At 41.6% G+C, this 26,854-nt stretch overlaps 2 protein-coding genes across 9 annotated transcripts in view; one reads left to right on the forward strand and one right to left on the reverse strand.

Annotated features, from left to right (window-relative positions):
* KCNMA1 (potassium calcium-activated channel subfamily M alpha 1) overlaps positions 1–26,854 on the forward strand; it is a 786,057-nt gene that overhangs the window by 749,871 nt on the left and 9,332 nt on the right. For 5 of the 8 annotated variants that reach the window (XM_059899179.1, XM_059899177.1, XM_059899180.1 and 2 more), the window contains 4 exons: positions 356–486; positions 15,905–16,099; positions 18,129–18,247; positions 20,163–20,387. In XM_059899179.1, coding sequence (XP_059755162.1) covers positions 356–486; positions 15,905–16,099; positions 18,129–18,247; positions 20,163–20,387 — 670 coding nt within the window. Of the gene's footprint in view, positions 1–355; positions 487–15,904; positions 16,100–18,128; positions 18,248–20,162; positions 22,813–26,854 lie in introns of those variants that run through there. The other 3 variants (XM_059899168.1, XM_059899181.1, XM_059899178.1) reach the window with 2 other exon arrangements.
* Positions 1–26,854, reverse strand: part of LRMDA (leucine rich melanocyte differentiation associated) — a 1,782,822-nt gene that overhangs the window by 250,024 nt on the left and 1,505,944 nt on the right. The gene's annotated exons all lie outside the window — the stretch shown is intronic.

Genomic DNA, 26,854 nt, shown 5'->3' on the forward strand with positions numbered 1-26,854 from the left:
TATGGCCATCTCTCAAAGGACTTAGCTACCAAAAACACGCTTCAGAGTGTTTTTCGTCACGATCTAAAACTATACCAAAGAATTGACCAGCACTGTCCGCCAGCTCCGCCAGCCTGCCGTGGAGCACGTCTGCTTGACGTCACTGCTCTCCAGGCCTGGGAACCTTGAACAAGCACCTCGGAGCAGTCCGTTGAGTCCCACCGACCCCCACCCTGAGCTCCATCAACAGCTTCTCCCATGCTTTTCTTTCCTTTTCAGTGACTTCAGTGTTTCTAAACCGATAGCCTGCTCTTTCTCTGACTCTGCTGCCCGCATGTGGTCTTTTGATCTAATTCTTACCGTACGCTTTTCCTAGTGAACGATACTAATGTTCAGTTTCTGGACCAAGACGATGACGATGACCCCGACACAGAGCTGTACCTCACGCAGCCGTTTGCATGTGGGACAGCATTTGCCGTCAGCGTCCTGGATTCACTCATGAGCGCGGTGAGTAGGTGGGGGACACGGGGACCCAGGGACAGAGCGCCTCCAGCCTCCCATGCATGAGGGGCATGGGCTGGAGCTTGAACTACCCTGGAGAGCCGAACCACACCAAACTTGCCGTCTGGAAGGGGATACTGATATTAATTAAATTAGCACACAGATAACCGTCTGATTATAAATTCTTGAAAGTGCAAGGAAGGCTATGAGTAAACATAGGTAAGCACTTGATGTGGTCTCGGGATCGGAGAAAGATTTCTCCAAAGAAAGAACATACATTTTATGTCAAGATCTGAGCAATAAAGATGGGAGATTTTATGGGGAAGAGAATCCCCCAAAGAAGGACAGCAAAGGTAAAGGCCTGGTGGGGAGAAGGGGTACCTGACAGGCTCAAAGAAGGCAAAGAAAGCCTGGGTCGCTGGACCTCAGTGAGAGAGGAGAAGGGGAGGACAAGGCAGAGTTGGACCCACAGGACCTCGAAACCCATTTTCATGTTTTTGGTCTTTCTCTTAAGAGCACTGAGGAGACGTTGAAGGGTTTTAAGTTGGCAAGTGATGTGATCAGGTTTATGTTTTGAGGGCATTGCCTGGGCAGGTATGTGGAGGATGGCTCAGGAGGCAAGATGGCAGCGGGAAGTCTGAGTAAGGGGCTCTCGTAGCGTGGAGTAGGGTAGAGCCCTCGGGGCTGGAGGAAGGTGGATGGGTTTGAGTGGTGTTTGTCAGTAAAATCGAGAGGACTTGGGAATAGATTGAATATGAGCAAAGGCGGAAGAGGACATAGTGTCAAAGGTGTCTCCTAGGTCACTGCCAGTCACCGAGACTCAGTCCTGGGAGAGGCGTGGGTGTGAGGCAAGGCCTGGCCTGTTCTCTGCCCCAGTGAAGGGGCAGAGCGGTGGCGGAAAGCGGAGGGCGGGCTGGCCCAGGGATCCAAAGCATCTTCAGTTTCTTTTATAACTTGATATGCATCAAACAATCAAGGCATTTGTGTTTTCACTTGTGAGACCAAAATCAAATGACAATTAAAAAGTAGGTCCCGTCTTAAAGAAGCCATCTTGAGCTACAAAAGGCAAAGCAGACTAGAATGGAGATTATGAAGTGTTCCCACTGAGTGGCTTTATTTATTATATAGAAAAGTCTTTTTATTGGGGAATTCTCAACTTCACTCTTTTTATAAATACAGACATAGGCTGGATAAAAACTGACCTTTGGAGAAACCACAAAAATAGAGTTCTATTGAATCCATTAAAACCATAAACATAGCCCAGAGAGTTTTTATACACATATATTTCTTCAAATGCTTAAGAAGGCTATTCTCAAAAAAAAAAAAAGAAAAAGAAGGCTATTCTCCTGCATGTGTTAAACAACTGATATGCTAATTATGCATTATTCTCATCTATTCATTAAAACTAATCCCAGAAGGACCTCTATTTGAGGAAAGAGAAAACATAAAGCTTTTTAAGACTAATTTAGGTTATTCTATATTCCTGAATGTGGTCCAACTACAAGCATATCTTAGTGAAAAATCAGAATTATAGATCTAAAAATAAATATGAAACAACATTCATCTGAATTAAGGTTGACTGGGCTTCATGCCATCCCACTGCTTGCCAAGCCAAGGAGGAGAGAAAGCAGCCCTTACTGAAGGCCGTCTTGCTTTCCCAGGGCTCACGACCCTTCTGATGGTCTGAGGATACTGAGCCTCACCTTTCTACCTGCCAGTGATGTTGGGCTTAGTTTGGGCAAACTCCCTAAGCAGGCCAGAGGGCGTGATGGAAGCAACAGGAGGTGCTTATTCCAGTGTGTATTCTCTGTAATAGTCCTCGCAGTCTCCAGGTCCACTTTCAAACACATTTCTGTAATTCATCTCCTCAGAAGTTTCATTTTATTTCTGATCCTAATCAGACAGATTTCAGAAGACTGTTCTCACTAAAAGATGATGAAACAGTTTATAGTAGATTTTTTTTTTTTTTAATTTATTTTTGGCTGTGTTGGGTCTTTGTTTCTGTGCGAGGGCTTTCTCTAGTTGCGGCAAGCGGGGACCACTCTTCATCACGGTGCGCGGGCCTCTCACTATCGCGGCCTCTCTTGTTGCGGAGCACAGGCTCCAGACGCGCAGGCTCAGTAGTTGTGGCTCACGGGCCCAGTTGCTCCGCGGCATGTGGGATCCTCCCAGACCAGGGCTCGAACCCGTGTCCCCTGCATTAGCAGGCAGACTCTCAACCACTGCGCCACCAGGGAAGCCCTATAGTAGATTTTTTTCAGAACTCTAAAATACTCGATCCAAATTTTTAAAAATCCAAACTTACAAAATTGTTTCCACAGATCAGACATGCCGTATATTCCAGGTGGGGCCAGCTACATAATTTGAAAGCCTACTTTTTCATAAGTTACTAAGAATTTCAAAATGGTGACAGCAGAGCATTGAACCAAATGAGGGACTCTTCTGAGCGTGGGCCCTGGGTGACAACGCAGGCCACACACCCATGAAGCCAGCCCTGGTTCCAAGGAATAAAACTGTTTTTAAGCACCAAAGCACTTCACCTCTACACAGTCAAGGGGGCACACTGTGGCCATGGGGTGGGAGTGAGTGGCACATCTAGTTTTGAGTCGCACCGTTCTCTCTACAACATCACTGTAGAGGGAAACTCAGCTGAGAAATCAAAGTGGATTGGTTTGACATTTTTTTAAAAATCTGTCTCTCATCTCCTTTGAAATGCAAACTAAAATGTTTGGGAGAAGGTGGCTAAGGCGTGTATGAATACAGCAGTCTGCTAGCAAAGCAGCACTTCTCAATTCCAGCCTGGGAAAAAGCGGTGTCAGGAATCTAGTAACCATCATTGTCATGATCAGCGGCAGCATCATTTATTGAGGGTCCAGAACTGTACAAAGCACTTCATTATTATTATTGCAGACAATATTATTTTGGACAATAATGTGAATAAACCTGCTTTAAGTGTTGAAGCAAGACCTATTTAACTGATCCACTGTTGTGACTTCTCAAATCATTACTCAAAATGCCTATCCAATTATTCCAGGCCTTGTTTTCATTGTCTAGGATAAACACATTCCACAGTGAGGTCTCAAATTGGGTCTGGTTCAACAGACCCAATTGGATCTAGACCTTCTGATTACTTGCGATTTCTTGGCATTCCACCCCAACCCTAATTTATGAAAAAAATAGGAGATTATCTAGTACCAAGGCAGTAAGTAGAAGGAACTAAAAGCGTTGGCGGGAATATAAATTGAGAAAGTGAGACTCCAAACAGCAGGAGCTGGAGGTAAGCCGCCATCTCAGGCATTCGCTTACAAGCAATATCGCTACATCCACACGCACATCTCTTTAGATGTCTATGATCTCCTTTTCCTAGCGCTCCTCCCCAAATTGCCATTTAATCATGTGTCTAAACACTCTCTGAATATTGTCCTTCATAACTCAACTCCTGCTGCTTACTGCTTCATTTGTGAAAAAGAATAATGTTTCGATTCATCACATGCATTCCTAGAACAGCTAGGGATGTTACAGACATGGCCTCCTGGCTTTTTCCTGCAAATCAACAACAGAAACACATGATGAGAGGGAATAATTATGCTTATGGGTATATGCCTCTAAGAAGAAGAACACAAGAAATGTATTTTTCAGAATGATCCATCTTGATGCTCATACACACATGAAAAAGATGAAGCCTCTTGGTAAAACTGGCACATGAGTATGTAGATTTCTTTTCCACACAGCACCCACTTTCCCCTACCCTCACCCCAGTCTGAGTTCTACCTGGACCCTCCCTAGAAAGAAAAAAATTAGTCAGGGACTCAAGAGCCAGACTGCTTGCATGTGGATCCCAGCACTGCCACTTACTGGTTGTATAACCTTAACCTCTTTGTGCCTTAGTCTTCTCATCTTTAAAATGGGAATAATAGTAGTACCTACCTCATAGGACTGTTGAGATGATTGAATGAGTGATTAGTGCAGTGCTTTGCACATGGCAAGCTCTATATGCATTTACTGTTATTAATCAATACATTATTGGGCGCTTACTAAATGCCAGGCACTATTATTCATGCTGGGCATCCGGCAGTGAAGAAGAAAGATAAAGACCCTGCCCTCGTGTGGTTTGAACTGTCATTCTAGTGGGCAGTCACTACATAAGTGACAGTAACTATGTCAGTGGGTACCTGAATAATATCAGATAAGGATAACTAACTTGAAGAACATAAAATAGTTTGAATGGGTGTGGAGACCTATTTTAGCCACAGTGGTCAGAGTAAAGCTGTCTTAGAAGATAACTTGGAAGCTGACACTGAAAATCAGAAGAGAGCAGCTGGGGGTGAGGGTAACTAGCTTTCCAAGGCAGAGAGCTGGCCTCTCTTCCAGAAATAACTGAACTTATGTTGCTAAGACTGGAGAATAGGACCATCTGGAAGATGAACCACATGATTTACTCTCTTAACTGTACTCACATGAAGGGCTGAACCCTTGAGGTGCGTTACCGAGAAGGCTGAGTTCTCAGGCAGCCCGGTGCCATGTGACGTCAGTTACATAAACAAATTCTTCCTCTGTGGCTCTACTCCTTACACTCCACTCAAGAGCCACCATTTAGGCAGTGTAGCTCACAAAGGGACAGACAGTCCCTGGTCCACCGTGCAGCAGATGATCTAGCACCGCTGTCAGCATGGCAAATGGACTGAGAACGTGCCACTGCTGTCACATCAGGCCAGGCAGGCCCGGGATGGAAAAGAAAATCAAATAGTTCTCATCCCTCATGAAAGAAAAATACTAAAAATAAAAATCTACACCATGAAAACTAGCAAATATAAAACATGGCAGCTATGACATGGAAAATGACAATTTTAGAGCAATTAGAAACGAAAGGCAAAGTGCCATTAAAGTTAAGGCAATGTTATTAAAAGATGTGTTAATTTTCAGTTAAATTTTCTATGAAAGACCAATTAGTTTAAAAGGCTTGACAGCATTAACTGTGAAACATAAGCTCTGGTAATGATACTTCAAAAAAATGAAAAAAGGAAGATGCTCCAGCGTGTTGGAGACCCAGGCACAGAGGGACCTCCGTGGGCAGGCTAGATGGCGCTGCGGGCTCAGATTTCCCTGGTGTAATCTGCTGGTCCTTTCCCCAGCATTTCTGGGTTTCCTCAATGTCTGATATTCTGTCTACTTTACAGAATCTGAGAATCCCCAAAGTTTAGAGGCTAAGGGGTCACACATGTGATCTGGGCCAGCTCTCTGATATTAGAGCTGAGAACGCAGAGGCACAGGGAGAAAGGGATTTTCTAAATTGGTTGCACTGTTAGCTGGTTGTTCTTTTTATAAACAATCGTTTATTGAGTATTTGTTGTGCATTAGAATTACACAAACTATCTCATTTAACACTATCCTGTAATCTGGGTTTTGTTTTGTTTTGTTTTAATCCCTGTTATATGGATGAGGAGTCCGAGACCTAGAAAAGTTGGGCAACTTTCCTATTGTCATAGCTATTGAAAGGCAAAGCAGGGATTTTAAACTACAGCAGCTGAATTCTGAAGTCTGTACATAGATCCAGGGGTGCCATGTTGCCATACTTAGATGATAGGCTGCCCTGACCAGATGTGGAACCCTGACCTTAGCACTGGGAAGAGGGACTCCCATATTCCTTAGACTACACAGGTCTCTGGATCCCAGGCACTGAGCAGGACCCTGGAGAACTCCGTTCTCTTAAACTCCCCAACAAACATGTGACACAGGAACAGCCATTGCAAAGTCCTCTAGCCAAAGCATCCCTGAAGACTAGTCCTGCCAGGGTTGGAGGTTCTATGTGAGACTCCCTCACAAGGCTTCTAGCACAGGCATAGTGAACATGGGCTATGGTAGGGCACAGAAAAGACTAGCAGTACAAAAGCGTAGGAGGCAAAGGATCACACCTACATATTACAGAATTCTGTGTTTCTTCAATCTAGTGTTTCCATTAACCCAGAAAAGAATGGTGCCTTCTGGGTCAGGTGAGTTGTAGAGAGGTTTATTCTAGCTGCCACATCCTGCACAGGAATAGTCTTTGATGATTGGCATTTGACGTCCTAGCACCTGGTTTGCCCCCATGATGCTGAAACAGTCACTTCCTAGGCAGAAAGCGCTAGATGTGATTATTTAATTGCAGACTGCTCTGTACTCTGTGAGTGGTACCCTGGCCCCATAATGAAATGTGCGCCCTCCAAAATGGCTGACTGGACATCCTTTTTCAGGGGAAGCATTGTCTTTCCACTGAGTTGCTCGGATCACAAAGAGACCTTGAAACATGCTCGGAGCATACCCATATGCAGTGCTCAAAGTACTTCCCTGCAGCTGAATATTGGGGCATCAAAATGGGAGCAAGAGTGCCCTGCTAACAGACGTCATTATTCTCTGCCACAGCAGGTACTGTGGCCCAAAGCACTGCTCCTTGATGCCTGCATGAAAAAAGAAAGGAGAGAGATCTGGGATATAGTCCCAGCTCAGGGGGCAGAGAATTGTGTTCAGTGTCATGAGTGGTTCCAGAATTTTTCAGGGACCTGTAACATGCTCTGACCCACCCTGAAATTATACCCCTTGGTGAGCAATTTTGAAAGTGACACACTCTTGGAGTAGCGTACAATTTCAGTCCAAACCAAGATCCAGGGATTAGTAGGTGCTCAATAAATGTCAGCGACTGATTGATCGAAAAGATTATGCTGTTTCAGTGTAACTGATTTCCACACAGAAGGGGAAACATGTTAAGGTCAAATCCTAAAGATCTGACGAAACAATAGCCTTTCATGATGACCTTCCTGACTTACCGTTGCAGAGCAGAACTTAGAGTGTTCTTTCTTTAAGAACCACTGACTGTGTTTTCCTTAGACAATGTGTTCATGTTCAGTTGGAAAATTTTGAAAGCTCAGATATATATAAAGAAGAAAATTTAAACAAACCATATTCCCAACACCCAAAGATCAGCATGGTTAGTATTTTGGTATATTTCCTTCCAGATGGGTAGATAAATATGGAATCACCCAGTTTTATATCTTGGTTTTTTTTCTTTTCAGAGTTAGTATTTTTCTCAGAGTATTTAATCATGTCATATTCTTGGGTATCACTGCAAGACCTCCATAGGACTTCCTGAGACTCAGACATACGGTTGTTCCAGAATCTATTTAAACATTGTCTGTTGTGGGGCATTTCAGTTTTTAATTTTTTTATTTTAACAATAATTAACCCTGTGATAAGTATTACTGTACGTAAATCTTTGAGCAAGAAGCAACTTATTATCTTGAGGTAAGCTTACTGGGCTTTTAACAAATGTGAACATGTTTAAAACTCTTGGTAGACATTGCCAGATTATCCCCCAGAAACAATTGTACCGGTTGCACTACCATCACTGGTGTGTAAATGCCATCTCTTGCACTTTAGCGGGCACTGATTATCATTTTCCTTAGGGGGCCCTTTAATTGTGTTATGGTAGTTCTGAAGTACACATAATTTCAATTTGTGTGTATAACCATGTAAATGCATATTTTCTTTTGTGAATTCTTCTATAGTTTTTATGCCTAAAAAGTGCTTGCTGAACAAGAGAACTCATCAGGCATCCTGAGATTGGTTAAATATTCAGCTATATTTTCATCAGGTTGTTTGTGGCTATATTTTTTGCCTTTAACTATTTTATAGCATTTACCTCCTTCTCCCCTCCCAACTTTGAGATATAATTGACGTATAACATTATGTAAGTTTAAGGTGTGCAATGTTATATGTATGTATTGTGAAATGATTACAACAGTAAGGTTCGTTAATCCATCACCTCACCAGCAATTTTTTGTTGTCATTGTTGCTGAGAACTTTAAAAGTCTACTCTCTTAAGCAGTTTTCAAATATTCAATATGGTATTGTTAAGTGCGGGCACTATGTTATAGTACGTTATGTCCCCAGAATTTATTAATTATATAACTGCAGTTTATATCCTATGACCACCTTCACTCATTTCCCCAACCTGCACCTCCTGCCCCTGGCAACAACCAATCTGTTCTCTGTTTCTGTAAGATCCATTTTGTTTAGATTTCACATATAAGTGAGAGTATACAATATCTGTATTTCTCCGACTTGTTTCACTTAGCTTAATGCTCTCACAATTCATCCGTGTTGTTGCAGATGGAAAGATTTCCTTCTTTTTATGGCTAAATATTATTCCATTGTATATATACCACATTTTCTTTATCCATTCATCTCTCACTGGATACTTAGGTTGTTTCCATGTCTTAGCTATTGTAAATAATGCCACAGTGAACGTGGGGTACAAAAGATATCTATCACTTTGAGATAGTTACTTCATTTCCTTTGGATATATATCCAGAAGTGGAATTGCCAGATCATATGGTAGCTATCTATGTTTGTAATTTTTCGAGGCGCCACCATACTGTTTTCCATAGTGGCTGTATCAATTTACATTCCCATTAGCAGCATACAAAGGTTTCCTTTTCTCCACATCCTCACCAACGCTTGTTATTTCTTGTCTTTTTGATAGTAGTCATTCTAACAGGTGTGAGATGATATCTCACTGTGGTTTTGATTTGCATTTCCCTGATGATTAGTGATGTTGAGCATCTTTTAAGGCAGTGGTCCCCAACCTTTTTGGCACCAGAGACCGGTTTCGTGGAGGACAGTTTTTCCACAGATGGGGGCGGGGGGTGGGGTGGAGGGAGGGTTCAGGCGGTAACGTGAGCGATGGGGAGCGGCAGATGAAGCTTCGCTCGCTTGCCCGCCGCTCACCTCCTGCTGTGCGACTCGGTTCCTAACAGGCTGCAGAGGGGTACTGGTCCACGGCCCGGGGGTTGGGGACCCCTGTTTTAAAGTAACTGTTGGCCATTTGAATATCTTCTTTGGAAAAATGTCTATTCAGTTCCTTTGCCATTTTTTAATCAAATTTTGGGGATTTTTTTGCTACTGAGTTGTATAAATTCCATTTACTGCCTTTTTTAGAAATTTAGAATAAATATATTTTCATAGTAGAAAATATATAAAATAAATAAAATTATAGGAAAAGATGAAAATCAGTCAGAATTCTATTACCAGGAATTAATCACCATGTAAAATTTGGGGGTACTAAATACATAATATTTTTACATAACTATAGCATAATACTATGTAATACTAAGTATTTAGTACTTATATAATACTAAATATTTTTACATAACTATAACTATATCTGTGGGGGTCTGCACTTTTAACATGAGTTTTAGATCATAGTGATTTTTGGATCCTGCTTTTTGAATATTTTAATGTTATGTCATATAACATAACATGCTCTGAAAGCATAATATTAATATCTGTACAATGTAAGTCACATAAGTGTATCATTATTTATTTAATCATTACCATATTGTTGAAAAAAATTTTTTTCCAGATAACCAATTTCCCCTAAATCATTTGTTGAGTAAACATCCCTTCTCCATGGTGCATTATGCTTTCCTTATCATATTAAGAAACAAAACAGCAAACTTTTTTGTAAAGGGCTAGATGGTGAATATTTTAGGCTTTTGAGAGCCATACAGACTCTGTTGAAACTACTCAATTCTGCCATTTTAGCACAAAAGCTGAAAGCATTTTAGTAAAGCATTTTAGTAAACAAGTGGGCATGTCTGGGTCTCAATAAAACTTTATTAAAAAAAACCAAACAGGTGGCAGTAAGGATTTGGCCCAAGGCCCTGATTTTCAATCCATTCTAGTTGATCTTCTAATTTTTAATATTGCCTACAATGTTTAGTTATAAAATCTTTAATATTTATTATAATACCTCAGAGGACAATTTCATAAACTGTTTCCAGAGGAAATTTAGCATAATTTTATCAAGCTTAAAAACATATCAACTCACTAAACTCACTAAATATCCTCTTGCTATTTCATTAATTGATGCTTTATTATTTCATCCTTCTGTTTTTCTAAGATAAAAAAGAACAACAAAAAATTCTTTTAATACTTAGAATTATTTGCTGAAATGCTTTCATATTTAATAATAAAAGCATTTAAGGCTCTGAATTTGTCTCTGTAGCTTTGGCCTCAATCCATGACATTTTTATATGTCATTTTCAAATAATCTTTAATTTTTAATACTCTGTATTCTGAGTTTGATTTCCATCTTCACCCACAGTTATTTAGGATACTTTTTTAAAAAAACTTGTAAGTGTTGGGATATTTACTTTTGTACCTACTACTCTATTTATTTTTTAAATATAGACCATACAGCTTATACTTTATTATATATATTGAGATTTTATACTTTGGGCCATTGATCATACTTTGTAATTATTGTTTGGAAGCTATCTAAAATGTTACGAAGTTTAGCACAGATCTACTAAATACCCTTATTACATCCTTCATTTCCTTATATTTCAGTCTCTTTGAGCTGTGAAAACAAGAAACACAATGATATTTCACATATCAATTTTACATATGACTCTCAGTCCATGTTTAATTTGCTGTAATGACTAATTAGTTTTGCTGTTCATATTTCAGTTATAATATTTTCTCCATAAATATGTTATATATTTATTGTAATTTTTAATTATGAACATAGAGTTAAGTCACTTAACGTAATATTTAAAATTTTTCCCTTTAAATATACTTTTCTTTGCCTGTTTTGTTTTGTTTTTTCCTCTTTATCTCTGAGACACCAGAGTTTGATTTTGGTTTTGTGACTGGCTTCTTTTACTTAGCATAATGTTTGGAAGGTTCATCCATGTTGGAGCATGTATTAGTACTCCATACCTTTTTATGGCCTAATGATCATGCATGGATATAACACATTTTGTTTGTGCATTCATTAGGTGATGGACATTTGGATTATTTCTACCTTTTAGCTATTATGAATAATGCTGCTATAAATATCCATGTACAAGTTTTCATATGGACATATTTTTTCATTTCTCTTGGGTATATACATAGGAGCAGAATTACTGGGTTATATGGTAACTTGTTTAACCATATGAGGAACTGCCAAACTGTTTCCCTAAGTGGCTGTATCATTTTATATTCCCACCAGCACTGTGTTAGGGTTCTAATTTCTCCACATCCTCACCAACTCTTGTTATGATCTTTCTTTTTTATTTTAGCCATCCTAGTGGGTGTGAAGAGGTGTCTTATTGAGGTTTTGATTTGCATTTCCCTGATGACTAGTGATGTTAAGCATCTTTTCATTTGTTTGTTTAACATTTGTATATCTTTTTCAGAGAAATGTTTATTCAAGTATTTTGTCCACTTTTAAATTTGAGTCACTTTTCTTTATGTTCTTGTGTTACAAGATTTTTTAATATATATTTGGATACTAGACCCTTATGGGATATACGGTTTGCAAATATTTTCTCTCACTCTGTAGGGTTTCTTTTCACTTTCTGGATAGTGTATTTTGTGCACAATTCTCAATTTTGATGAAGTTTAATTTACATATATTTTTTCTTTTGTTGCCTATGCTTTGGGTGTCATATTTAAGAATCAGTTTTCAAATCAAAGTTCATAATGATTTACCTTTATGTTTTTTTCTAAGTGTTTTATAGTTTTACCTTTTATATTTAGGTCTTTGATCCATTTTGAATTAATTTTTGTATATTGTGTGAGGTAGGGGTCCAAATTTATTCTTCTGAATGTGGATACCCAGTTGTGGTAGCAACATTTGTTTAAGAGACTATATTCTTTCTCTGTAGAATGGTCTTGGCACCTTTGTTGAAAATCAGTTGATACAAAGTGTATGAGTTTATTTCTGGACTCTCAATTTGATTCCCATAGTCCATGTCTATCCTTATGGCAATACCATACTCTCTTGATTATAGTAGCTTTGTAGTATATTTTAAAATCAGGAAGTGTGAGTCCTCCAACTTTGTTTTTCCTTTTCAGGATGGTGTGGTTATTTGGGTGTGCTTGCAATTTCACATGAATTTTAAAATCAGTTTTTCCATTTCTGTAAAAATGGTCTTTGGGGTTTTGATAGCGATTGCATTGAATCTGTAGATTGTTTGGGGGAGTATTGCCATCTTAAGAATGCTAAGTCTTCCAATCCATGAAGTTGAGATGTCTTTCCATTTATTTAGATTTTCTTTAATTTATTTCAACTATATTTTGTAGTTTCCAGCGTACCAATCTTGAACCTCCTAAATTTATTCCTAAGTATTCCATTCTTTGTGAAACTATTATAATGAGAATTGTTTTTTGTTTTTTTTTTTAAGAAATTCACGTTCTTTTATTTATTTATTTATGACTGTGTTGCGTCCTCGTTTCTGTGCGAGGGCTTTCTCCAGTTGCGGCAAGTGGGGACCACTCTTCATCGCGGTGCGCGGGCCTCTCACCATCGCGGCCTCTCTTGTTGCGGAGCACAGGCTCTAGGCACATGGGCTTCAGTAGTTGTGGCACGCAGGCTCAGTAGTTGTGGCTTGCAGGCTCTAGAGCACAGGCTCAGTAATTGTGGCTCACGGGCCCAGTTGCTCCGTGGCATGTGGGATCCTCCCAGACCAGGGCTTGAACCCGTGTCCCCTGCATTGGCAGGCAGATTCTCAACCACTGCACCACCAGGGAAGCCCCAATGAGAATTGTTTTAATTTAATTGTCTTAATTTCATTCTTATATTGTTCATTGCAAGTACATAGATACACAGATGATTTTTGTGTATTGTTTTTTGTATCCTGCAACCTTGCTGAACTCATTTATTACCTATAATATCATTTTAGTGGATTCTTTAGGATTTTCTATTTACAAGATCATGTCTTCTGTGGATAGAGATAGTTTTACATCTTCATTTTTGATATGGATAACTTTATTTCTTTCTAGCTCTGGCTAAGACCTCTAGTGCTATGTTGAATAGAAGCAGTGAGAGTTGGCTTCCTGGTCTTCTTCTTGATCTAAAGAGAAGGCGTCCAGCCTTTCACCAATAAATCTGACGTTAGCTGTGGGTTTTTAATATATGCCCTTTATCAGGTTGAGGAAATTCCCTTTCACTCCTGGTTTGTTGAGTGTGTTTATCATGAAAAAACATTGGATTCTTTTTAACCATTTTTTTTTATTGCGTTCACTTTAATTTCAATATCTTACATTTAAAAATAATTGAATAAGTTTTATGAAGTCAGCTTTCTTACCATCTGATCTTTTACTTGTTATAGATACTCTATATTTTTTTAAAATTGATTTTTATTCTAAAACAAATGCTTTCTAAATTTTTCTTTTACGTCTTCCAGTAACTATTTAACCAATCAAAAGAATGCTTTTCCTTTATATCTTAAATGCTGTCGCTCCCTTTTAAAAAATATTTATATTGGCTCTTTCTTTCTCTCTGTACATCGGAGCAAGGAGAGGTCTGTTTTTCAGTGTACGAGGTCGTGAATGTTCTCCCATCCACATTTCGTGCCAGTGGACTCCTCCCTGGGTGTTGATCTAGAAGGGTAATTATAGCACGAAGGCCTTTGTCACAGTTCTGTGTCCAGCACTCCTTCATTTAATGTGCTGCAGAGCTGGGGTCGGGGGGTGGTCTTCTGCTTCTGATGATGGGCTGTTGGACTATAGGGAAGGGGATTTACCTCTGAAGACTTTGGGAAATGTTTTTACATGTGCCCTGAACCAGCCTCCACGAGAGTTCACCTGTGGTGGCCAGTCCTGTGGAGGCTGTCACAGTCCAGGATGCAGTCCCCCTTGACCCTCACTGGGCCTTTGCTCAGTCTAAATGGGGTCTTGTCATGGAGGCAGCCTGAGAAGTGCAGATTCAAGGGTAAAATGAATGGCCTTGGTTTGCACCACCCCCCTCTCCCTGCCACCACCAACCCACCAAAAAAAGCCAGAAAAAATTTTTTAAAAGGGAAGATTGGGAATGGGTTGACCAGTCCTCTCCTCAACAAAGGCCTGAGTCTCTGATATCAGTCAGGAAAGTATTTCTCCGTGCTTCCTGTGCGTGAAGCACTTTTCTAAGTGCCTCACACGTATTGGCTCTATAGTCCTTATAACCACTCTATTATATTTTACAGATCATGACACTGAGGCACAAAAATGAGAAATCACTTTCCAAAGTCACGCAGCTACTAAGTGGTGAGGTCAGCGTTAAACCTCCAGCCTGCCTCTCCCCCCTTAACCGCAACAGCAACATTTCCTCCCTTACTTGTTCTTGTTCTGCTTCTCTGCCCCAGGGCATATCTGAGCTCTGGTAGATGATACATTCTCCTTAGGGTCTGACTGGTTCTGACTCACACTCCTAGTTTCCTTTGCTATTGAAATTTTGTATCACTTTGGGTATTTTTGTGAGTACTTCAGTGAGGAAAGTGATTCCAGCCTGGCTGGCAGCTATCATCTTAACTCAGAAGTCCTCATGGAATTCTTTGCATATAAACTTGATCTTAATGACAGTGCTTATTTTACGGATGAGAAAATCAAAGCCCGGAATGATTAGGCAACCTCCCCCAAGACATAGGACTAGTGATGGCCAAGCAGGAGAGAACTCATCCTTACCCCACTAGATTTTTGCCAGGTGAACTGTCCAAAAAACTGCTGAAGTTAAAATGCAGCTGTCTTGCCTAACCCGCTCCCAAAGGTCCATCCATCCTCAAAAGCCACAGGCAAACTTTGGCTTGATATTATTTAGCCTGTTTGATTTCTTCTTACGCTGGAAAATGGAAAACAGACCCTTAACTGAGATTTTTCTCAAATTAGGCTGTGTGACAAATGTCTTTTTGAGCTCTTTTATTTGACATCCTATTAATTTTTTAAAGCTCCCATTGTCTTGTTCCTGACAGACCTGTTATGTTTCAGATGTGAGACAAATGTACACGTGTAGAGGGAAACTTCTTTAATAAGCTATATTCACCTCAGACCACTGAGGTTACGTGAAGGCAAAAACACCAGGGGATCCATCTTGTCATAAATTGGTCTGGCATATTTAATTGACAGAGACTTCGGGTTTAGCCTGTTATCAAAGCATGTGATAAAATTGTTGAACGTGTGGCCTTAATGATGCTCTCGGCATCTCGTTCCAACCGAGAGAGAAGTTCTGCCATTGTTGCAAGAGGCAGCTTCCTGGCACATGGGTTACAGGAGCTCAGAGGCCGTCCTGCCTGGGTCGGGCCGCATTTTCTTACACACACCCAAGGTCCCTGAGCAAGCAGGAGAGGAAGCCATATTTACATCCCAGTTAGCACCGATTATGATAAACACCAACCATTTCGACATTAGCCCTTAAATAAAAATCCCCTGAATCAGTTTTTAAAAGTCAGGCTCTCGTGGCAGAACCAAGTAGGAGAGAAAAGAATTGAATAATTGGAGGCTGCTGTCTTTTCACTTCCCACATAAAATTATTTGAAGAGACAGGCCAGAACTTTAAACAGGAGAGATCAAGGAAAGTTGTAATTTGAATGTCGGTTGTCATGACTTTAGGATGTTTGCTTAAAGGAACACCCCCTTCTCTTCCCAGACATACTTCAATGACAACATCCTCACCCTGATACGGACCCTGGTGACCGGAGGAGCCACGCCGGAGCTGGAGGCTCTGATTGCCGAGGAGAATGCGCTGCGCGGGGGCTACAGCACCCCCCAGACGCTGGCCAATAGGGACCGCTGCCGCGTGGCCCAGTTAGCACTGCTGGACGGGCCCTTTGCGGACCTGGGGGTGAGTTCAGGGGACAGAGGGCACCTGATCTGGCTGTTCAGGGAATGGCGGGATCCAACTGTGTCAGACAGTGACAAGCCAGGTCTCTGCCTTTGCTACTTTCTACAGGAAAAGAGCTGTAAGAGGTGATGCTTATGGCTTACTGCGTAGCAGGCACTGGGCTTTACATGTATTCATTCATTTTAATCCCCATGGTGACCCTTTGACGTAGGTTCTCTTATCAGACGCTTTAAGGAAACGGGCTCAGAGAGACTTAGGACTGGCCCTATACGAAATTTGCACTAGGGATCCTGGCTTCAGAGCCTGTGGGCTTACTGACTCCCCTCAGGTACCTTCTGCCACAGATGGGAGGCATCGGGGGTGGGGGGCGGGATCCAAATGCAGCCAAGGCTGGGAGCCTTTTCTACAGGTCTTAGCATGACTCAGGGCTACTTAACCCCAACTGCACATTAGTAGGTCTGCCAGAGTGCCTGAACCAGGCTGGTATGTGCAACCCAAAGGGAGACATCGGTCGCCTCTGCAGCAGCGGGGGCATGGGGGAGAGTGAATGGGTCCAGCCTCAGAATTAGGTGACCTCGGTCTGGAATTAGAGACATTAAAGAATCCACATGAGATGCTGTTGGTTTGGCCAGCGGGTCTACGTGCACATACTAAGCTATGGTGTTCTGAAAACCACCAGTGCTGGGGTCATGCCCAGAATCCTGGGGGCTGAGTACAGCCATCAGTGGTTTTTAAAAGCTCCTCGTGGGCTGTTGATTCTGAGGCTGGACCCAGTCACCCTCCCCCATGCCCCCGCTGCTGCAGAGGGACCCATGCCTCCCTTTGGGTTCCACGCACCAGCCTGGTTCAAGCACTCTGGCAGAAGTATGCAGTCTTGACCCTTATTCCCAGCCCGACTCCATGGATGCATTCAAGGGCTGGAGCCGCCAGTTTTGGGAGCCAGTAAACCCATTGTGCAAACAATAGTGCCACCCAGAGGGTCCAAATAGTGGAAAAGGAGCCAAGGAAAGGGTCACTTTCTCCATTTCTTCTGAAACCCTGATGCCAACTTGCACTGTATTTTAGTTTGGTTATGGGCAGGGATCTGTGCTAGACTGGGCTTTTTTAAAAGGCCACCTCCATAGCTAGTGGCTCTTTTCATCATCATTTACTCATGGATACACTTTAAAAGAATAAAGACTTGAAATAATGATAAGATCTGGCTCCTTTTGTGTTCTCTAATGTGATGCCCATCTGAAAATTTCGGTAACAGGAAGGACAGATGCAGTCACTCTATTCCCAGTGAAGTCGGCCTTCGGTGCCCTTCCTATAATAATATCTACCTGAAGCCAAGTGGCTGCAGGAAGCCAGCATTTCTGAGTGAATGAGTTTGCTTTCACATTCCGCATCAGGCCCCAGACCCTTGGAAGGTGACTGTGAACTGATTAGAACTGTGAATCCCAGTTATCCAGCCTGCAGACCTCCAGCTCCTGGGGAAACACATTCCCTTCCACCCTAGCCATCTCTGAGGTCTGTAAATTGTGCTTTTCACACAGTCCTTCTCTGAAAGAGTCTGTCACCATAGTACCTGGTGGGGTCTTTTCTCCTGGCAGTGATTTTCATTATCACTCGAGCAGTTTTGACAACACGGTCAGATCACAGTGATTACAGCTGAGCTGGGGCTAAACATCATCACCATTTTGCAGAGCTGGTTTCTTCTCCTCAGCTGAACAGACATCTGAGACCTTCAAGCTTACACCATCACTTAAAATAAGGAGAGGCCCCATCTCCTTAGAGCTCTCATCGCTGCAGATGGAAAACTAGAGAGAACCAGAGGAAAACCCATTATTATCTGATCCCCCAAAATCACTGGTATTGAGGTGTAGGCTGTAAACCACACTAACTTCTTCAGCTATGGTTCCTTGGTACAGACCCTCCGACTCAGGAGACACCGAAATGAGCTTTCATTAAAAAGCCGTTTTCTCCCCGGGACCTCTCCTTTCAGGCAAATAAAAATGCTTTTTCTCTCTGTTCTTTTGTTGACTCCCAGGATGGTGGTTGTTATGGTGATCTGTTCTGCAAAGCTCTGAAAACATATAATATGCTTTGTTTTGGAATTTATCGGCTGAGAGATGCTCACCTCAGCACCCCCAGCCAATGCACGAAGAGGTGAGTATGCTTCCACTCTCCCACCCGCAAGGCAGAGACATAAACGCCCTCTCCTGTCCCCCACAATGAGGGCAAAGGTCTACATACACGCTCTCAAGGTGCAAATTACTCCGCCCACATTAAATCCATCACTGAGTTTGTTGGTTGTGGGAAGCTTTTTTCTTTAATTACTAATAGCAGATATAAAGACATTGTGGGAAAAATTCAAGTTTTATGGGATAGTTCCATCCATCACCTAATTACAGAAGTCTGAAGGCAAGCATGTCCTCCAAACTCCTGCTACTGGGATAATTCTGTTGGTACCTAATATAGAAATATTTCATATTGCTGCTGTTTAAGGTAAATGGTTCCTTTGCTGTGTCTTAGACACCTATATATATATAATTTTTTTTATTGAAGTATAGTTGATTTGCAATGTTGTGTTAACTTCAGGTGTATAGCAAAGTGATTCAGTAATGTGTGTGTGTGTGTGTGTGTGTATACATATATGTTCTTTTTCATAGATACCTTATCTTTTTACTTAATGTATTTTTCAATTGACTTATTTTTACTTTTATATATGTATTTTAAAGAAAACTATATATTATTACCTGAAGCAGAAAAAAATAACATTTCATATATGCTAGCTATATTTCTCTAATATGCATTAAAGTACATTCATAGCAGCCTAAAATTAAAAGTACATCCGAGAATTGCCAAAATCAGTGTGTTCATGTAATATACCCCAGGAAACAATGCCCTAGAGATGAGTGTCTCTCAGACCTGCTTGCGTAGTAGAATCACTGCAGGTACTTTTTAAAAGTAGTCTGATGACTCTGACTTAACTGGTATGGAATGAAAATATGTAGTTTTAATGCCCAGAGATTACAGTTGAGCTGGAGTTGAGTATAATTGCTGTACACCAGTGGGTTCTCAAAGTTAGGTGAACATGAGAATCATCTGTAAAGCTTGTTAAAACACAAATTGCTGGACCCCATGCTCAGAGTGTCTGACTCAGTAGGTCTTGGGTGGGGTTGCTTAAGAATTTGCATTTTAACAGCAAGGACCTACTGTATAGCGCAGGGAACTATATTCAATACCTTGTAATAACCTATAATGGAAAAGAATCTGAAAAAGAACGTATATATATATATATATAGAGAGAGAGAGAGAGAGAGAGAGAGAGAGAGAGAGAGCTGAATCACTTTGCTGTACACCTGAAACTAACACAACATTGTAAATCAACTATACTTCAATTAAAGAAAAGAATTTGCATTTTTAGGAAGTTCCCAGATGATGCTGATATGTCTGGCCTGAGGACCACCATTTTGAAATCCCCTGCTAGAAATGAAACAAAGTGATTTTTAGTTATGTCAGGTGTTAACCAGGGAAAAACGTGATCAAATTGAGGAGAACAGTTAAAGCCTGAGGGACACATAGGCAGGGAGGTGTTTTATATTCTTCCATTAAGTGAAATCCTCTACCAAGGTTGATTTTTAAAAGATAAAAAGGGAGGGAGGACTAAGATTTTGCTAGATCATGGTAAACAAAGATCCTGTGACATGTGTCTGAGATTGTGAGAACATTCTAGAATGAGAGATACAGTGCAGTCCTGGAAACCTCCTGCATGCACTCGGGCCACTCAGAATCAGAAGGGAACTTGATATTGTATTGAAAGGGGTACGTAGACCCCAGGAAGTACAGTTTGGTTCTCCCATGACTGGCGCTAATTCAGCATCTCTGCCAGGGCTCATGGCTGACTTCCTCTGTTGAGCTAAACAGAGGAAGAGTTTGTTCCACTTGGAAGATACTGTTTAAGGCCTTGGACCAGCTGGAAGTCCATCTCCCAGATCCTCGGGTAGACCTGGTTTGGTTCAGAGGTGAAATCTCCACCGAATTATCCTCATTCTATGACCTCTTTGCTCTCCGCGTCCAGGTATGTCATCACCAACCCCCCGTACGAGTTTGAGCTCGTGCCGACGGACCTGATCTTCTGCTTAATGCAGTTTGACCACAACGCCGGCCAGTCCCGGGCCAGCCTCTCCCATTCCTCCCACTCGTCCCAGTCCTCCAGCAAGAAGAGCTCCTCCGTTCACTCCATCCCATCCACAGCAAACCGACAGAACCGGCCCAAGTCCCGGGAGTCCCGAGACAAACAGAAGTACGTGCAGGAAGAGCGGCTCTGATATGTGTATCCACTGCCTCCGTGTGTGAAACTGTATCTGCCACTCATTTTCTCAGTGGGTGTTTCCAACAGTAACTTTCCCTGTTTTCCCCTGTAGTCCCCCCCACCTTTTCTTTACACATATTTGCATATGTATGATAGTGTGCATGTGGTTGTCATTTTTATTCCACCACCATAAAACCCTTGAGCACAACAGCAAATAAGCAGACGGACCAAAAGTTATTTATGATTCTAGGGGAAAAATAACCCTAAGGCATGCTCCAGACATAAATAGCTCACTGCAGGAATGAGTTCACAGATAAGAAGGGAGCGTTTGTGATCCACATCAGTTATGCAAAGCAAGTTTAGTTAATGTAGAAGAAAAGTTTATTCTGATGTATAAGGATTATCAGGGTGCTTTGGGTTTTCTTTTTGTTGTTGTTTTTCTTTCTTTCTCTTTTTTTTTTTTTTATATACACACAATAATATATACACACATGTTTATTTGAAACAAGCAACCAAAACATATTGGTTTTTTCCACTCTCTGGGCCGAAGTATCACGAAGCATTTGAAAGGCTTTTGCCATTTATGTAGATAATGATGAAGCACCTGCTTGTTAGAACATTGGAGATTTTTTTAGTTACTCACCAAGGCCTTTTGTCCCAGAGCTAGCTTCCTTTGGGAGTTCATATGAACATTTCTTCCCTTACTGTGGAGGAAAGAATAGTTCCCTTCGTGGAAGTATCAAATGCTAGTCATTTAATTGAAGTGAAAAGAGGTTTGATTGCATATTAAATTGTTATTCTGTCTCCTTATGCTGCCATATGAATAGCTATTTTTTTTCTCTCACTTTTGACATTTGGGATGAAAAGCCATATGTATCATAAATATCAGATGTAAGTCATTAAAAACTGCCTTCCTGGGACTTTTACATCTTTTAAAAGATGAATTACTTACCTTATGTACAGAATAAATAATGCTCAGGAAAGAGCAAGTATTTTTCCACGCATTCTCAGGGGACCTTTTTACTCCCCTTTGTTTGATTAGTTAGGACCCCAATGCCAGGGAGGAGCAAGGGCTGGGGCCGCGGTAGAGAGAGGAAGATAAACCCAGCGGCAGATCATGTTTTTCTAGGAGCCGACACGCTAAATAAATCAGAATGTAGGAGGATCAAGCCACAGTTGACTCAACAAAGACAAAAGCCAGCTACTACCTTCAACTGTTGGCACAGCTGCCTGATGCTGGCTCTCCCAAAGCAGAAAGCTGGTGGGAAAAATTCCTCATCGTCAATTTCTTTAACGTAGCCAATCCACTTAGGCAGGTGAATGACAGTCACAGAGAATGACCCCCTTGTCATTACCAGATGGGAGAGAAGAAAAAGAGTGCAACAGTGAGCCAAATACATTTTGGTATAATTATTTTTTCTTTCATTTTCTTTCTTTTTTTTAAAGTTAGTAAGCATGAGGGAAAAGGTAGAAAAATAACCCTTTTTTCAATATACAGTTGTCAGATATTTTATGCATGCAAATCATGCTTTAGGCAGTACAGTCGTTCTTAAAAATCGGCCAACTCCACCATGACCAAATTCTTGTATGGATGGACTAGCCCTGGGCTGCTATATACGTATTTGAAATGTTTACTTGAAAACAAATTCCATCGAACAGCATAGGGTGGAGGGGAGGAGAAAAATGTCACAGCTGTAACCATCTCTAAAAAGGTGTTTTTATGGTGAATGTTTTGGGTTTAGATTTTGGATCCCCTGTCCCCCCAAGCATGATAGTTTTGGAGATTTGCTTGCTGTGTGAATTGACAAGCACTTTTACTGTCAAAGTGGTGAGGCTCAGTCAGAACGTTCGTCCCCACACCCAAGACAGAGCAGTGCAGTGTTGCAGTCAGTACTGGGGTGGGGAATCATTGTATCCATGTATATTAAAAAGCCCTATGAGTGGAAGACTTTTTTCAAATTATTTTTGTCCCTATATATATTGATTTATATATTACATATAACTGTCTTTTTATGTATAACTATATATATATATATACACATATATACAGATGTGTGTGTGTGTATATATATATAAACACGTACACACACACACACACACACACACACACACATATCCCCTAGTTTTGGATCATGAAGAGCTCTTCATACGTTCTTTGCAAAGGAGGTTATAAAGTTATGCCCTCAGAACATTTATAACTATAAGAATGTGCCAGTTAAAGTGCTCAACAGGAAATATGACAGTTTAAAAGCATTGTAAAACTCACATAGCTTACTTCTCTCTCTAAAGTGCAACAAGGATGAATAGAATGGGCCAAGGTATGACAATTAATGGTTCTGCATGACCTAGCCACTGCTGGGGGTTTTCTTCTATAACGTTGTCCTTGTGAAAACTTTTGTGAAATTAAAAAAAAAAAAAGGAGTTACAAATTTTATTCTGTTATTGGTTTGTTTATTTTTATTTCTATTGTTCTGTTTGTGGTTTTATTTATTTATTTTGCTTTTTTTTTTTTTTTTCCTCCCCATCTCCCCGCCTCTTCCCTTCCTTCTTCTCCACCTTCCTCCACTTTCTAAATTGCTCAGCGCAATGAGGCTGTCCTGCTGCTACCGCTAGACCCCTTAGAGTTTGTTTTGGTGTTCCTGGGTTTGGGGTTGGGTAATCTGGGGGAAACTTCTCTCCATCTGGCTTGCCTTTCAATCTGCACGTGGCCTCCCCGCCCACCTTGGTACCTTGCTCCAAGTCCAAAAGCATTTTCCCATCAAGAAACCCAGCTTCCTCCACTTCCCCCCATTACCACCACCCCAACCCAGTCCCCCATCAGTCTGTCCACATTTCTGTGTTTATCTTGGCAAGACCGACTAAATCAAGTGATGATGCCAGGTGATAAGCTTTTCTGGAAAACATTTGCAGCTATTCCACTTGGCAAACTTGCTTCTTGGTGAACAGTTTACCCCTTTCAATTTAAACCAGGAGGGTTATTAATGGTAAAAAGCATTGGTCTCCTTGCAGTTGGATCAGTATGACCCCCAAATTAAAGCTGTTCAGCTGGATGTATCAACTCAGTAGCCCACACCCAGTCATCTGGGGGTTGATGATTCAGTCTCTATATTACCTGGGTCTCTTCTCCCACCTGCCTTTCAGACATTTGTGAAATCCCAACCAGAGATTGGGCAGATAGAGAGAAGTAAATCCAAAATGTGTTTTTTATACAATCTGTTAGCAGCTCTGATGAGAGGACCTTGTGACGGGAATGGAGTGGGAACAGACTGTGACTTGTGATGAAATTTTGGGATTTTCCTTGGACTTCAGGCGTACAGTTGAGAGTTGATTGTACTTGGCTAATGATATATTCAGTGATGAAAAAGGTATCATTATTACCTCTATTTTTTATGAGCCCAAACTACTATATTGTTCTTTCCTCAATTGAATGAAGAATCTCTTCCATGGGTTTTCATGTGACCCCAAACTTCTCATCCTTCTTTCAGGTTCTCTTAGGAAGGAGGCATACAAGGTTTTCATATGATGTCTCTCCTCTTCCCCCTTTCCACCCAAAAAATAAACATGTGGGTCAGGGTGGAAAGCGAAAGAGTTTTTGAAGAGAAAGGATGTGCACTTAAAGAGAACAATAGCTAGAAACTCAATTATCTGCACCATTCTAAAAGAGAAGCAATTTGTAAGCCATTCAGTTCAATTTGTTTTAGGCTTTGAAAGGGGTGAACCTTAAATAAGTGGATAGACCAGGAGGCACAGTGAAACCCTCTCAGCCTCAACACTCAGGTGATCATGAAATCAACATCCCTAATATCTGCTACCCAGGGTCCTTCCTGAAGCCAGTTCAAACGGATAAAGAGAAACTTGGACCCTTATAGTTAGATTTCTACCATTATTGGGAGAGGTTTCAAATTCTATTATGAATATTACAGGTTATGACCCAGAACCTTACTCTCAGTAGGTGCTCAATAAATATTTTTGAAATAAATTGACCTTAAAAATTCTTATACCTTTCATCATTTGATAAGTTATCTTCACCTCCTTGGCTTATCTTAGCCAATTTCAAGGAATGCCTGTAGATGGTTCACAGTGCTGTCATGTTGTTGGCACTTTCTCAAGCTGAGTACACAGCTTCCGAGAAAGGGGAACACCCCCGTAAGTTCAGTGAGTGGAGAGACTGACTCTGCCTCCCGCCAGCATCCTCAAGATCCCAGATGACCAGAGGAACCTTTTGACGGGCTCTTCTTCAGCATGGGAAAAGCCGAAAGGTGTCTGCATCCCAATAGAGACAATTAAATCAACCTGCCAGGTTCCTATAGCAACAGGCTCCTGAAGGAGAAAGAAGAGAGCGCAGAAACTTCAGGGCCTGCGGAAATCAAGACAGGGTAAAAAAATCAATGTCTCAATCAGCTTCTTTCAGCCCATCCCTGCTTTGTCATAAGATGATGAAGTAGCTGTGGGCACCTGTCACTAACTCGGTAGACTATCTCCCACCAGGAGATTGTACATCCATCACATAGGGAGGTGAGAGGGATCATCACCTACCGCCTGAAAGGGAGGAGTGAAAAGTCCACCCTTGGGGTGTCAGCTGGATCAAGCCACAGAAGAGGGCCAGGAGGGAGCAGTTGTTCTGCCTAGGGAATGGCAGCATCGGCCTTACAGTTAAAAGGGGCAAATAGAGTCATACTGGACAATTGCAAAGGAGCGAGACAGTTTTCATAAGTAAAAAAACTGCTCTGGTTCTGGCGCAATTTTCATTTCTGTGAAATAACCATACTTTGCCCATGGAGAGGAAAGGAGGCAGTATGTGTGGGTGGGGTCCTCTGGCGCCTTGGGGTCTGCTAGGCAAGGGGTGGGGGAAGGCCAGACTAGCTCTCAGAAGTGTGAGATGTGAAACCACACAGCGTTACCTTTGAAGGCTTGAGCTCCTTGTTAGCTCTTACTGCTCTCAACTGTTATCTCTGTCCAAATGGAATCTTTCCCTTTCAAGCCCTTTCTCTCTGAACTTCAGCTTGTGGTACAGCGAGAAAAGGCCCAATTATTCCAAGTACCTTTGCTGTATCATCATCTCCCCTTTCATGCTCCCTTCTCTGGAGAGTAGTTAAGTGAAAAGGCCAAATCCCACAGCACTGACAACCCACAGAGCCAGCAGACTCTGTTTTCACAGTGCAGCCTGTTGCTGTGCTTCTGGGTCCCCAGGCAGTTATGTCAGCCCAGGTCTCAAGCCCTTCCCTGCCGTAGCCTACTCCCTTGGGATTCCTCATGGCTGGACGAAGTCCTGACCCTTGTTCTAGACCCTTGAATGTCAGTGATGAAAGTAGCAATGGAAGACTCAGATGGCTTGCAGGTGGGGGTAGGGCCCCTGTGAAGTTGAAAGCCAATATTTCAGACACAAGTACCACTGAAGGGTGTCACTCCTGCCTCTCCTCCCCTTCCCAAGGAGGGCTACCCAACCAAATCCTTCTCCATCATCTCTGCTGCCAAAATCCCCTTTCTTCTGGCCAGCACCCAAGTTTATACACCTCAGTTCTCCACCCTAGTTTATCTGCAATCACACCAAAAGGTATCACCTATCCTTATGTCGTCCTTTAGCACAGAGAGTACTCATGTCCATGCTGACCTTATACTAAAAACTAACAAACGCCAAGTGCTTACCATGGGCTAGACACTCTTCCAAGCACTTTATGTATATTAACTCATTCAATTCTCGAGATAACCTCAGATGTAGATGCTGTTAGTATTTCCATTTGAAAGATACAGGATCCAAGGGACAGGTTTATTCAAAGTCACCCAGCCAGGAAGTGCCAGAGAGGTATTTAAAACTAAAGTCCATGAACTTTATGCTATAATGCCCCCTAATATTACTAATAATACTGACAGTCTTAACAGTTCACATTGACTTACCATGTATGTGGATAGGTGCTTCATGGACACTAGCCCCTTTCATCCAAACAACACCATTAGGAAGGTCCATCAGCCCCATTTTACAGATGAGAAACTGAAGTTAAGATAAATTATGTAACAACCCGCTCGGAGCCACACAACTAGTACATGAGAGAACCAGATCCCCTTGACCTTAACCTACTGCTCTATGCCATCTCCTTGGTTACAGTGGATGGCTCATGGCATGGCTGGCCTTGATAGGTGACACCTCCCAATGGCAGTGTCACATCTCTCTGCAGTTATTTTCTGGGTTTGATCTTGTTCTACCAGATCACTTGCCACAGACTGTTGAATGCCACTCCTTCCCTGACTTCAGGCACTTCCCACAGTCTATTCACAGTGATGACATCATGCATCACATCTTCAAGAAGCTTATTAACAAATGGATTTCTTTTTCTTTGGCAGGGAGGAGGCCCTCAAAACCAGATCCATTGCCCTTCTCATCCTAGGGATGAAAATAAAGCCCCCCAGAAATCTTTTTGGCTCGTGGGATGAGGCAGGGAGAGGAGACCAGCTCAGGGATT

The sequence above is a fragment of the Balaenoptera ricei genome, chromosome 16 (genome assembly GCF_028023285.1).
Source record: "Balaenoptera ricei isolate mBalRic1 chromosome 16, mBalRic1.hap2, whole genome shotgun sequence".
In the NCBI taxonomy this organism is placed as follows: domain Eukaryota; kingdom Metazoa; phylum Chordata; class Mammalia; order Artiodactyla; family Balaenopteridae; genus Balaenoptera; species Balaenoptera ricei.